The 13,627-nt window shown below is 39.9% G+C and overlaps 1 protein-coding gene across 2 annotated transcripts in view; it reads left to right on the top strand.

Annotated features, from left to right (window-relative positions):
• Positions 1–13,627, top strand: part of LOC134301967 (protein MTSS 1-like) — a 55,442-nt gene that overhangs the window by 287 nt on the left and 41,528 nt on the right. For both annotated transcript variants that reach the window (XM_062986948.1, XM_062987027.1), the window contains exons 2-4: positions 96–193; positions 8,195–8,256; positions 13,369–13,442. In XM_062986948.1, coding sequence (XP_062843018.1) covers positions 122–193; positions 8,195–8,256; positions 13,369–13,442 — 208 coding nt within the window. In that variant the 5' untranslated portion in view covers positions 96–121. The remainder of the gene's footprint in view (positions 1–95; positions 194–8,194; positions 8,257–13,368; positions 13,443–13,627) is intronic.

Here is a 13,627-nt window from a genome sequence, read left to right as displayed (position 1 = left end):
TGACTAAACCGTTACTGGCTGGGCGTTTTTCCTTCATACAGTCTAAAGGCGACTTCTTTTTTTTCTATATTTACCGGATTCGTGACGAATTGTAGGTCCAGCTCGGCTGTCAGGTTTGGAAATGGAGGCTGCACTGGAGAGGGAGTGCAGCGCGCTCGGAGGACTTTTCCAATCAGTAATCACCGACATGAAGGTAATATGCTGCTAACTGTAGCTGTCTGTTATTCTACAGTATCGTATAAGCGAAAGAATATCAATAATTACTTTTATAATATGTAAGGTTTCATTATAGAAGGCTTCAACATAGAAATAAGATGCAATGAGCAGGCTGTGGTATTTCAGTAAGGCAGATGTGAAAGATGCTGCGGGTTGCTGTGGCCTTATGAGGAGATTTTACTCTCTGTGTGTGTGTGTGTGTGTGTAGCTGAAGCTGTTCCACCTTCTGCATATTTTGGAAAGTTAATAAATCCAAACACAAGGGAAACATGTAAAATCCCTGCAGACAGCCACTGGAAGTCAGGGTAGGATCAAACCCAGGTTTCCAGGGCTCATGCTACTGTGTGGCACCTTCTCCACCATTTCATCCAAAGCGACTTACAGTTGTGGACAGGATACAATCTAAGCAATTGAGGGTTAAGGGCCTTGCTCAAGGGCCCAACAGCTGCAACCTGGCGGAGGTGAGGCTTGAATCGGCAACCTTCTGATTACTAGTCCAGTACCTTAACCACTAGGCTACACCTGCCCGTTACACCATATACACCACCAGTGTAAGTGTAAGCGTAATCAATCAGAAATACATATGGAACACACAGTGCTTAATCTCTGCAAGCCATGTGTCATGTGCCATGATTGCTGTATAAATGAAGTGCTGTACATGTGGACTGAAATCACAGCCTACAACCTGTATATATTTATCAAGAATGTTGCAAGCTGATTCCAGTGCTGAATTAATGAGTACAGAAAGTTGATATTTATTTATTTATTAGGATTTTAACATCATGTTTGACACGCTTTACATTCATGACGTTACATTCATGACAGGACAGGTAGTTACTCATTACACAAGGTTCATCAGTTCATGTTTTTAATGTCAAACACAGTCATGGACAATTTTCTATCTTCAATTCACCTCACTTGCCCGTCTTTGAACTGCGGGAGGAAAGCTAGCTCACGCAGACATGGGGAGAACATGCAAACTCCACACAGAAAGAACCCAGACCGCTCCACCTGGGGATCGAATCCAGGACCTTCTTGCTGTGAGGTGACAGTGCTACCCACTGAGCCCTGTGCCACCCCAGAAAGTGCATAAAATGCACTACATTAAAAATAATGACAATTACAAACACAGAAACATACTAGGTAAATTGGTTGATTAGAAATAAACAGTTAGAGTATGAGCGAACTTTTTTAAAACAATACATAGCCACTAACTGGTGTCCAAAGAAGCTCTATATTGTTCATGAATTTGAGACAAATGTCAAACTTCAACAACAGGCACCTGCAAAGAGGAACAGTGGTTGCAAGTACAGAGATAACTCAGTAGTTAAGGTACTGGCATAGTAATCAGAAGGTTGCTGGTTCAAGCCCCACCACCACCAGGTCGCCATTGTTGGGTTCCTGAGCAAGGTCCTTAACCCATAATTGCTTAACTGTATTCAGACATAATTTTAAGCTGCTTTGGATAAAAAAACATCTGATAAATGCTGTAAATGAAGTATGGCTGCACATTTTGGTAATAAAGTCATAGTGCGATTATTGTGACCAATATTGTGATGTGCAATTGCAATATAGTAAGTGCATACAAACAGAGATTAGGTTGTCATGTTTACATTTACATATTTTTAACTTAAATTAAATTAAATTAAATTAAATCACATAATTTAATGGTTGTATGATCACACAGGCTGAGCTAATGATAGCTATTTGATTGTGCGATTTTAAACATGCAGCACAAGTTGCAAATCTATGCCTATTGACAGTAGTAGCATTTTAGCTCGTTTGTCGTAATGGAGACAAGTGCCTGAGATTTGGAGGTATGAAACCAAGACTGGGATCACAAATACAGTGAACCTAACCTCTGGAAGGACACATATCAGTGCATCCTAAGTGCCAGTCCCAAAGGATTGCGTCAGGAAGGGCAGCCGGATAAAAACTCTGCCAAATCAAATATGCGTTTGAATAATCTGCTGTGGCGACTTCTAACAGGAGCAGCCAAAATAAATCATTCATTTATTCACAAAATAGGTCCTAAATAGGGCAGTTCTAGCTAAGTGGATAAGGTACTGGACTAGTAAGCAAAAGGTGCTGGTTCAAACCCCATCACTGCAGGTTGCCCCTGTTGGGCCCTTGAGCAAGGCTCTTAACCCTTAATTGCTTGTACTGTATACTGTAGATCGTTTTGAATAAAAGCTAAATGCCAAAAATGTAATGTAAAATACTCTAAGTAAAAATGAATGTTTTCTGATGAGTCACATTAAATCATATTTATCACATCTGTATGTATACATATTTGCCAAGGATGCATTCGACCCACAATGCCAACTGTTGCATACTGCAGTGCATTCATAACAGTATGGGATGCAATAATTGTAAGGCTCAGTAATTATGTAATTAAAATTAATTAGCTAATATTATTATTAGCTAATAAATCCATTTAGGATAATGCTCACTACTGCTACTTAAGAATGGTTTGATGAACATTAGGATTAAGTCTAGTTCCTTCCATATCAGCCCTTCCTAATAGACAGATTTAAACATCATTTAACATTTATTGGACATTATGAAGTGCGGACTGTGAAGTAATTTTTAACCTCCTTCTTCTCATAAAGACGTAAAAGATTTTTTTTGAAGAATGCTCAAGCATCTCATTACAAACTACTTACTTGTATGACTGCATTCCAGTGAGGATTAAAACTATTCAAAAGGTAAAACAGGAATATATCATTTCAATAGTTGCTAGTTTAGAGCTGTAGAATTTCCACTAACATTCTAATACAACAAAAAAACAGAATATTTAGTATTTCTGTGTGTAAAGTGGGTGGCACGGTGGCTCGTTGGGTAGCACTGTCGCCTCACAGCAAGAAGGTCCTGGGTTCGATACCCAGGCGGGGCGGTCCGGGTCCTTTCTGTGTGGAGTTCGCATGTTCTCCCCGTGTCTGCGTGGGTTTTCTCCGGGAGCTCCGGTTTCCTCCCACAGTCCAAAGACATGCAAGTGAGGTGAATTGGAGACACTGAATTGCCCTATAAGTGTATGTGTGTGTGTCGTCCCGTCCAGGGTGTTACTGTGTGCCTTGCGCCCATTGAAAAGCTGGGATAGGCTCCAGCACCCCCCTGTGAAATGAACGTGTGTAAAGTTGAGCTAGCATACAACAAAAAAGTTTGATTGGTAGATCTACTGTGTCACCAAATCAGTGCATTTTTAAAATGACATTGCATAAACAAACGCAAGGTCTCTGTATAATAGTGAAAATGTTATACATACACAGTGTTTAATTAAGACTGAAGCAGTGAGAGGTTTTTTGTTTGACCGAGTTTGCATTTTTGATTCTGGAATTCAAGCTTAAATCCAATTTAAATTCTGGAGTTGCTTGTCATGGCTTTGTAACTCTTCAATAAGATTTAATGAGCACTTTGATTGAAGTAAGAAAGTTTTCTTCCTACGTCTTCAAATGACGAGCACTGCAGAGTGTCTTGTTTAAAACTAAAATACATTTTTTTTTAAACTGCATGTGAATAAATTGTTAATATTATCAGTCAAGTGCGTGTCAGGTGTGACTGGCGACTTGTCTGGGGTGTTTCCCACCTTTTGCCCAGTGAAATGGTGTAAAATAGCAATTAACATTCTCAGGATAAAGTTATTTTGGTTTCACAAATAAAGAAATACTCTCCTGGAATAACAGCACCAGTTTATAAGTATTAGGATGCAGAATTGGTTTTTCAAGAAACTTCGTTTATGAAGTATTATGCTTTTATGCTCAAAATATTATCACTTTATTCTCAAAGTCAATTAAAAAATACATTAAAAAACAGCAGGACACAGTAAACTAGGCTGGGTTATTTTTCAGGGCTTAAGGTCACCATATCCATGTTTATCAGATTTTGGTGCAATACACAAGAGAATTAAAAAAAAAGCTATCTTAGTTTGTAGTTTATTTGATGGACTGTTCAGAATAGATTACAAGTGTGTATGTGTGTGTTGACAGACAAGACTGCAATGTCATGGCTCCGGTTCTGTAGCCTCATTTTTGTCATGGCAACAGATGCTACCACCATCTCTCAGTCTTCAAGGACAGAAATTCACACTTTTCCAGGCCATGTGCTGTCCCTCGTTTGCCATTAAGCTGCTTTATTAGTCTTACACAACATTAAAATCCCATTATTACTCTACAACTTTATTCACTAATGTAAGACAAGGTGATTAAGAACAGAGGACCTAGTTTTAATCCTCACCTCTGGTTACTGGCTTTTGTAAGTTTGGTATGTCCTCTTATGTTAATCTGGGCGTTCTCTCGGTTTTTCGGTTTCCTCGCACATCCAAAAAACCTGCCTGTAAATTATACATGCAAAAAAAGACCTTGTTTAATAGACTCACACTGCAGCGAAGGAGAGTGTTTTTATATATGCTTTGAGAATTGTGTAACGCAGGACAGAAAAGTGGCTTAAATTGCCTCAGCTTTATACAAATAAAAAGCCAATTTCAAAGCTAATCAGGCAGTGCCCAGATTGCTAAATTTGAAGTATAAACCAGTGCAGTGCAGCCTGTGTCTCTGTGTATTAATATTATATGCAGTATTACTATCATCATCCCCTTTATTAGCAAAAAAAAGGCTGAATTTGACATACAGTGGAGTCAACATGTTACTGCCTTATTTGCACTTCCTTCTGTTGTTGCATATTGTCGCATTAAATCATTTAAAAAAATTAATAAAAAAAAAAAAATACAAAAGAGGATCACACCGGCATTCAGAGTTTGAATCCATCTGCCTGTCAGGTATCTACTTACAGGCATGATTGGCTTTGTTTGAGGGGGGTGTGTCCAAGGCTTTGCAGTCTAGGAGTTGTTGCTGCATTGCACCTGGTGATTTTGGGGAAATGGACCCACTGTGACCCTGACCAGGATTAAGCAGTTGTGAAACATGAAAATGTGACATGCTTTTCTCGGGTGCAGCCGGGTATCTCTTAGCAGCGGAAGACAAATTGACAAAAACGCATATATATTTAATAGTTATACATCCGTAATTTTCCAGTGTAGCTAATTAACAACCAGCCTTAATTTCAGTCCTGTAGAATGTAAATCTCACTTGTCTTCAACCTTAGCATTAAACAGTCACCTAGATTCTATTCAGTGGTCTTGCAAAAAAAAAATCTTACAAACTAACTCTCAATGGAATACAAAAGATTTGTCTAAGTCTTCACAAATTTACCAATTCACACTAATCGTCATTATCTCCCAATTGAGGAATGCCAGTAAATTTACCAAGGAGTGACCAACTTCCTGAAATTTCCCTCAAGGTCTCAACAGCAACTTATTCAGTTGATGAAAAACATAAATAGCTCTAGCCTCAGCTAGGATAAGTGTTTATGGCTCCACAATACAAAAGCAGCTAGGCAAATTGGATGCATAGGAGGTTTCAAAGACTCAAAACACTCACTAAGAAAGAGAAACATTAGTCTAATATTTTCTAATATATGCAAGCAAATACCTTTATGATCTTCAAACATTAACATTAACAGCCAAAATAAAATTAAACCTTGTGTGCTCTAACGATTACATTATGTCTGGTGAAAGCAAAAGCTTTTTAAAGTGAAAAGACTGTAACAACAGTTAGGCAAAGCCTTAGTTGTGTGATAATGTGGGAGTGCTTGGCTGCATCAGAGCCTGCAGTATAGCGTTTTTAAGGAAACAATGAATAACACTTGAATGTGAGCTAAAGTTGTAGCATCATTGGATTATACAGCAGGGCAGTTATGCAAAACACAAAGTTTACATTTGAAACACGAAGACCAGAATCTAAGACAGAAGTTGAGGATCCACGGTATGATAACGCTGCTGTGCGAGAAAGAAGCCCCATTCAGTCTTTGTCCATATAATTAACAACAAACTTCGGTTGAGCTTCAAGGTGCCGTTTTTCCTGCACCACATCCATCCTTCAAATCCATGGTGGTATAAAACTCACTAGACTGTGGATAATGTGACCCATGTTTTTGTAGCTGCTAATTAATGGCAGACCTGTTCAGAAACAGGGGTTCTAGGGTTACATTTGTTCCTGTTCTCTGTCAGGTTTATTATATGTTTCTACACCACCAAATTAATGTTTTACATTTACATAAATGGCATTTAGCAGACACTTCCATCCAAAGCAGCTTAGAACTGCTAGTGTATGGATATTTCTTACACAGCCGTTTTTTTAAACAATAAATTGATGAATAAACTTAAATTCATTCCCATCTTTTAAAACAGAAGCAAAGCACACCGTCAGGTTCTGTATACATGGACCTCCTTGGCTTTTAATTGACACATTTGTAGCGACCATTGGCCACTCTTATACAATACTTACTACTAGAGATGGGACGATCGATCGGCTACGAATCGGTATCGGCCGATTTTTAATCAAAATATGCTATCGGCGATCGGCGATATTTCCTAAAAGTAGCCGATCCGATCGTGTGATATATAAAGACCATGTTAAGTTAACAGCTCAGTGGATTGATCCAGACTTTGAGCTACGAAGCGCCAACCATCACATCACCATTCATCAACCATCGTACAGAAACCATCGTAAAAGCTCTTACGATGTAATTTTGCTGATTGTAATATTTACTTTAAAAAGATAATTCAACCCGGTCACATCTGAGTCGATTCTATCAGCACGTTATATAAACTCCTGGTTCACTTTGGTAAATCGTAAGCGGTTCTTGCTTGTGATGTAGATGAGAACAGAAAACGTTACAGAGCCAATCAGAGGCAAAAGTTTATTCATTACCAAATTCGTTAGTTCAGGATCATCTGCTGAACTTTTAGAAAACTTTTATCTCCTTAGACGGAACGAGTCTGACGGTCGGTTACAGATCTGTGGTAATAGCAGTTTAATGAAGCTTTTTAATGTAAGAGAGTCACACAGAATGTTCTGTAGTAGCTGGTGTTTATTTAAAACCACAACATTTAATTAATAACAGTAAACACGGAGAGATGACTGAGAAGATAAACTTACGCTTCACATAAAAACGAATCAACTCATGAATCAATGAATCACTTATAGCGATACTGTGAACAAAGCGTCTCTTCTAAAGGCACAAACACACACACACACGCTGCTCCGGTTTATCTTCACTGTAAGGCTCTTTTTAAGTATATTTACTGCTAATCATTCCCCCGATCGGAATCGGCTATCGGCCGATGTCCCTGAAAGGAGATCGGAGATCGGAATCGGTGCCAAAAACCCCGATCGGTCCATCTCTACTTACTACTACTACTCATGGCTATATTAACTTTTGGACGTCTCATTAATGATTTGATCCTGATATCAGAGCTTTAATTATTTTCTGATATTTTCAGATTTCTGACAGTAATGATCCTTACAGTAATGCAGTCACAATTCTCAGCAAAAGTTGTACTCTTAAAGCTGTAATAACTACATGCTTTAATTTGTGTTTTCCCCAGCTGCTCCCATATATTTAGTATATCTGCAAGACTTTACACAGTTTGTACACTGGATGCCATTCCTGTAATAACCCTCCTATTTTTAGTCAGGCTTGGGACCGGCTCTAAAAGACTGACAAGTGCACCTCTCAATGGCTAGTCTGTTTCAGCCACCTCTCTCAGATATCAGTCAATCATGTCTCTGCAGATGCTCGACTGACTGTCAGCACCTTAGCATGGTGTAGATCTGACACATATTCAAATGTATACACCGACTGTTTCCAGGAAAGTCTAATGTTCAGGTCTAAGAACGCAGGGATTTAGCTTTGAGCTCAGTAGAGAGACGAGGACAGAGAGAGAACGTGAGAAAGGATCAACTGTAATGCAAAGATAAACAGCAGAGCGGGAGTCGATAATTAGAGAGATGAAGGTGAAGGGCGGGCAGATAATGATAGAGAGAATGTTACTGTGAGTGAATTTGATGTGTGGCATGTTTTAATGTCTCTGAGAAGATGAATCCATGAAGTAAAGCTTTTTTTTTATCTTCTGTTGCAGGGCAGCTACCCAGTGTGGGAGGATTTCATTAGTAAGGCTGGAAAGCTGCAGGCCCAGCTCAGGTAAGGCTTTAGAACACAAAGTGATATTTTCTTTACTCATGATTTAGGCTATTTTTTTATAGTAGCTAGTAGGCTATTGTACCTGTAGAGAGCATAACTGAGCATCCTGAGTTAAAACCTCTTCTATAACTTAGTGATGCCAATTTTGGCTAGCAAAAAAAATAGCAGGTACAAACCCTACATCCAGTAATGATTTATGAAGCACCATAAAAACAAGGGTGAAGGACAAAGAAAGTACAAAGAAAAACAAACCAAATTAATTGCACAGTGGTACCGTAAATCCTGGGCATTGGATCTGGTAGTGACGTTGAGTTTAAAAGGCATTGAATTTTAAGGTTTTCCCATAGGGATTTATGGGATGTAAGGTTTTCCCATAGGGATGTATCGTTCTTTTAATAAATTAATCCACAGCTTTTTTTTTTAACGATAATCATTTTAGACTCTGAAAAGCTGATTCTCACAATTTCTTAGCACCTCGAGCTGTAACACAAGTTTAAAAGTGAAACAGTGAGAATAATCCAGCTAAACACAGATACACGTGAAGCTTTCAGAGTGGATTTTTTGAGAGTTATTCCACACAAATGCAGTTTGCACTTTGATGACGTTTTACGTCTCAAGCCAAGCGCTGAACAAAGCGCCAGTTGCACACAAGTCAAGTTTAAGGACACAATTTTTTGACGAATGGCGTCAAGTAGGGTTGGGCGATATTGCCGATTTTCATACTGTCATACCGTCTTCATAAAATACCGCGGTATACGGTATTACCTGGTATCGTGCGGACGTCTCTCTGTTAGTAATGGGTCGTTCGCGAGCGATCCGATTCTATTGAACGGCTCTTTCAAATGAACCGAGTCGCATCTCTGGGAACCGTTATATATATGTTTTATATGTTCTTTTCATTTTTGCGCCGTTCTAATTGGCTGTAATGCACCAATTCTGCTTCACATCAGTTCGGGGAATTAATCAGTCATAATAAAAGCTGTTTATTGTCGGAATTCAAATCCGAAATCCGAGTATCGCGAAGAGTGAGCACGACACACACACACACACACACACACACACACACACACTCACACTCACAGAGATAATATTAATTGTATAAACTTGCACAAGTGTGTTTTTTTGCAAGTTCGGGCTTGTCAGTGAATGTAACCGTATTCGGTACACGGAGATGTTATATTGACATGCTAGCGCGTTGTGCCACCCCATCCCATGGTTTTGAATGGCAAGATGCTAACTGTTAGCTTAGCAAGCAGAACCCGATGGAATCGCTGTCTAAGTAGTGCGTTCGAATAACCTGCGTTATAATAAGTCATTGACTTAATAGAATCCTCTCTACTGAGGCAGCTGCCTATGTAGGCAGTAAGACAGCAAGGCAGCTCACTTGGTGTTTGAACAGACCCTATGTAGATGTGCGCTCCTTAGCTTTTGTCTTATCGCCTCAAAAAGTGAGCACCCCCACAACCAATCAGTGAGCTCCAATCGCCCACAACTCCCGCCCCTCCCTTACTGTGGATGCGCGCAGGTCTTAAAGTCTCCGTTTTCAGGGTGGACCTTAAGCAGAAATTTGGCGCTTCACATTTTTAAAATACCGTCAGCATTTTTAAATACCGTAATACCATCATACCGCCCAACCCTAGCGTCAAGTTTCAAAGATTTCAAAAGTCGGGTGGCACACCGGTAAACTGTGCTGGTCTGCTCAGGCATCTGCATGGACATGACAGACTTACATCGAGTGGTGGATGGCTGAAAAAGCTTAGATACTGAGTCTCAATCCTGGATAAAAATAGGAGGCTTACATCATGAAAGGCATTCTGCATAAAAACTGTGCCATGTCTGGTATGTGGACCAGATCAGCTGGGGTGACTCCTAAATACAGAAGCAGCCGAAAGATAAAATATCTATTTTTAGAAGTTGTAGAATTTGATTCCTGATTGGTCACAGATGGGTTTGTTGCAGTGTGTGTTGTTACACATTCAACTCATCAACAGTGTTAAACTCATCTGTAGTTTGAGCTACAGTAGCTCTTCTGTTGGTCGCTACCAGATGCCATAGCCTTCATGTCCTCTGGCATCAAGGAGTCCCAACAGCTGGTTTGTGGCATGTCCCTCCTCAACCATTATTGGTAGCTACTTGTCACGGTTGCGTGTGAGCACCACTTGGAGTTTCTGAAACACTTCAGCTCAGTCGTCTAGCCACAATATGTTGGCTCTGATTAAAGTTACTCAGGTCTTCATGCTAATCAAATCTGCTGCAATCAACACATGAACCACAAGTAACTACCTTAAACCCAACATTTAATATATACCTGGGTGGTCCACTTTGAAGTTGAAACACAATGCTCATTTCCCAAACAATTAAGGTAAGTGTAAAATGTATTTACAAATCTGTTTCAGTATGACTTAGTTCATTTCCTTAATACAGCATAGAAAGAGCATGTGATGTTCAGTGCTGTAGAGAATTCTGTGAGTGTGTACATGTACACACACCTTGGTCTGTATGAAAGTGTAAGTGCAGTGCTGGTGTGTTGTAACTGTGCGTACAGTCATCATGGTAAAAGTGATCATGTTGCAGCGTATGTGCAGGACAGCTGCTGTCTCAGAAAGCTCACGTATCACACTAAAACTTCTCTTTCATGAATGTTGAATCACATCTCATGTGACATGTGTCAGCTGGGAATGTGTTCAGCACTACTGAACATTACTGAGCAGGAGGATCATGCAGGAGAATTTTTTTTGCTATTAAAACAGCTACACATAAACCACATACTCCTCATACAAAGCCATATAAACTACACCATATAGGCCTCAACTGACCGCTAATTTGATGGTTTGCAAAAACATGGGCATTTTAATTATTGATCTTAGATTTCAGCCCTGTGTGTGTGTGTGTGTTCATTGATTGGCGATTATGGAAAAAATGTTTTCCCTTTTTTGCATTGCTATAAATTGGGTACATCTACACTATATGGTGAATAGTATTTGGACATGTGACCATGAGCTTGTTGGACATCCCATTTTGAAAACCAGTGAGTGACTTATATGTTGGTTACAAAAGTCTCAGTTGATGTTATAATTAATGTATACACCTGTTAGCAATTGTTGTGGCTGAAACACATGAATTCAATTAGAAAGGGGTGTCCCAATACTTTTGTCTATATACTGTAATTCTTTTTTGCACTCTGAAAACCATTACTGCTTGATATGTCATCATTGCTGCCCAAGCAGGGCTTAAGCCTAGCACATGCCCCCTCCAGCATGTGTGAAGCTGTTGGTTTCTTCTTTACACTGGCCAGCTGTGAATTCTTAAACAGAGTCATATGGAGGACTATGCTATGCCCCCGTAATCCTTCGATACTTGTGTTGGTGCCTCCTCCAGACAGTTGGAGTCTGTGTTGTAGCATCAAGGAGGTGGTTACTCATTAGTAGAGCCCTACTAAATTCACGGGAAAATGTGCTTAATTTCACGTTTTTCAAAAATCACAGATTTCACGGAAAAGTGCCACATTTCACTGCAGTCATGAACTTATACTCATAGATTGAGCTTTGTTAGTCCCCTTTCATGCTGTTCTTCAATGGTCAGGACTAGGGATGCATCAATACCATTTTTTCCCAACCGAGTACAAGTACATGTATTTTTGTACTTGCTGATACCGATACCTATTTAGAATACCGTTTTTTTAAAAACAAAAACACACGTGAGAAGTGACGAGAAGTTTAATGATACCACGTCCAAAAATGCACGTCAACAAGTAGCGAGTGATCAAAGTGTTCGTGCGCTGACGTGATGAAATCAAGGAGGAAAAATAAATGAATCTGAGTGGATTTGGCAACACGAATAGCATGGATTGTTCTGTAGTGAGTTGGAGGTTAATAAATATTTTTGCAATGTTGGTGTTTTGTTGTTATGTTTTGTAGAGATGTATTCTGATATAAACTATATTATCCCCCTGTCCCACCTGTTTACACTTCTCTCCTGCGTTTCCCCTCACACCGTATCCTGCGTTCTCATTGGCTGTTCGACACCGCACTCATTCCCAGTCGCACATCTCAGATCAGATATCTGACGTGCTAGAAAACTCGATCCGGTCGCCGAGCGCCAAGCGAAAATCAGGGCAAAAATCGTGTAGTGTGAACCAGGCATAACGCAGCAACGTGCACTAGGCACACGGTATCGGATGTTTAGTATCGGAGCCTCATTAATGAGGTTAACGTAAAGTTAATGAGTGCGGTATCGGGCAAATACCCGATACCAGTATCGGTACTCATGCATCTCTAGTCAGGACCCCAACAGGACCACCACAGAGCAGGTATTATTTGGGTGGTGGATAACTCTCAGCACTGCAGTGACACGGACATGGTGGTGGTGTGTTAGTGTGTGTTGTGCTTGTATGAGTTGATCAGACACAGCAGCGCTGCTGGAGTTTTTAAATACCGTGTCCACTCACTGTCCACTCTATTAGACACTCCTACCTAGTTGGTCCACCTTGTAGATGTAAAGTCAGAGACGATCGCTCATCTATTGATGCTGTTTGAGTTGGTCATCTTTAAGACCTTAATCAGTGGTCACAGGACACTGCCCATTGTTTTTGGTTGGTGGACTATTCTCAGTCCAGCAGTTGCAGCGAGGTGTTTGAAAACTCCAGCAGCGCTGCTCTGTCTGATTCACTCATACCAGCACAACACACACTAACACACCACCACCATGTCAGTGTCACTGCAGTGCTAAGAATGATCCACCACCTAAATAATACCTGCTCTGTGGTGGTCCTGTGGGGGTCCTGACCATTGAAGAACAGCATGAAAGGGGACTAACAAAGTATGCAGAGAAACAGATGGACTACAGTCAGTAATTGTAGAACTACAAAGTGCTTCTATATGGTAAGTGGAGCTGATAAAATGGACAGTGAGTAGAAACAAGGAGGTGGTTTTAATGTTATGGCTGATCGGTGTATATTTTACTGCATTCTAATAATTAAGTTTGTTGGGAACAAAAGAAAGACCAGTCCTGTCAATACTGTATAATAAAGATTAGATTTAAACATTGTTGTTAGTAAAGAAAACTGCATATAAAAGTGAAAATATAGTAAGTGTGTGTTGTGTTTGTTCTCAGGGCTACGGTTGTGGCAGTGGCTGCTTTCCTCGATGCTTTTCAGAAGGTAGCAGATCTGGCCACAAGCAGCAGAGGTAAGGAAGTCAGGTCCTCATGAACCTGTACGTAACTCTTGATGTTTACACTTGGCATTATGTCGTTGATTACATCTTGACATTTGTTGCTTACATACAGTGTATCACAAAAGTGAGTACACCCCTCACATTTCTGCAAATATTTTATTATATCTTTTCATGGGACAACACTATAGACATGAAAC

Source organism: Trichomycterus rosablanca, chromosome 1 (genome assembly GCF_030014385.1).
Source record: "Trichomycterus rosablanca isolate fTriRos1 chromosome 1, fTriRos1.hap1, whole genome shotgun sequence".
In the NCBI taxonomy this organism is placed as follows: domain Eukaryota; kingdom Metazoa; phylum Chordata; class Actinopteri; order Siluriformes; family Trichomycteridae; genus Trichomycterus; species Trichomycterus rosablanca.
This window is presented reverse-complemented; position numbering and strand designations above follow the sequence as displayed.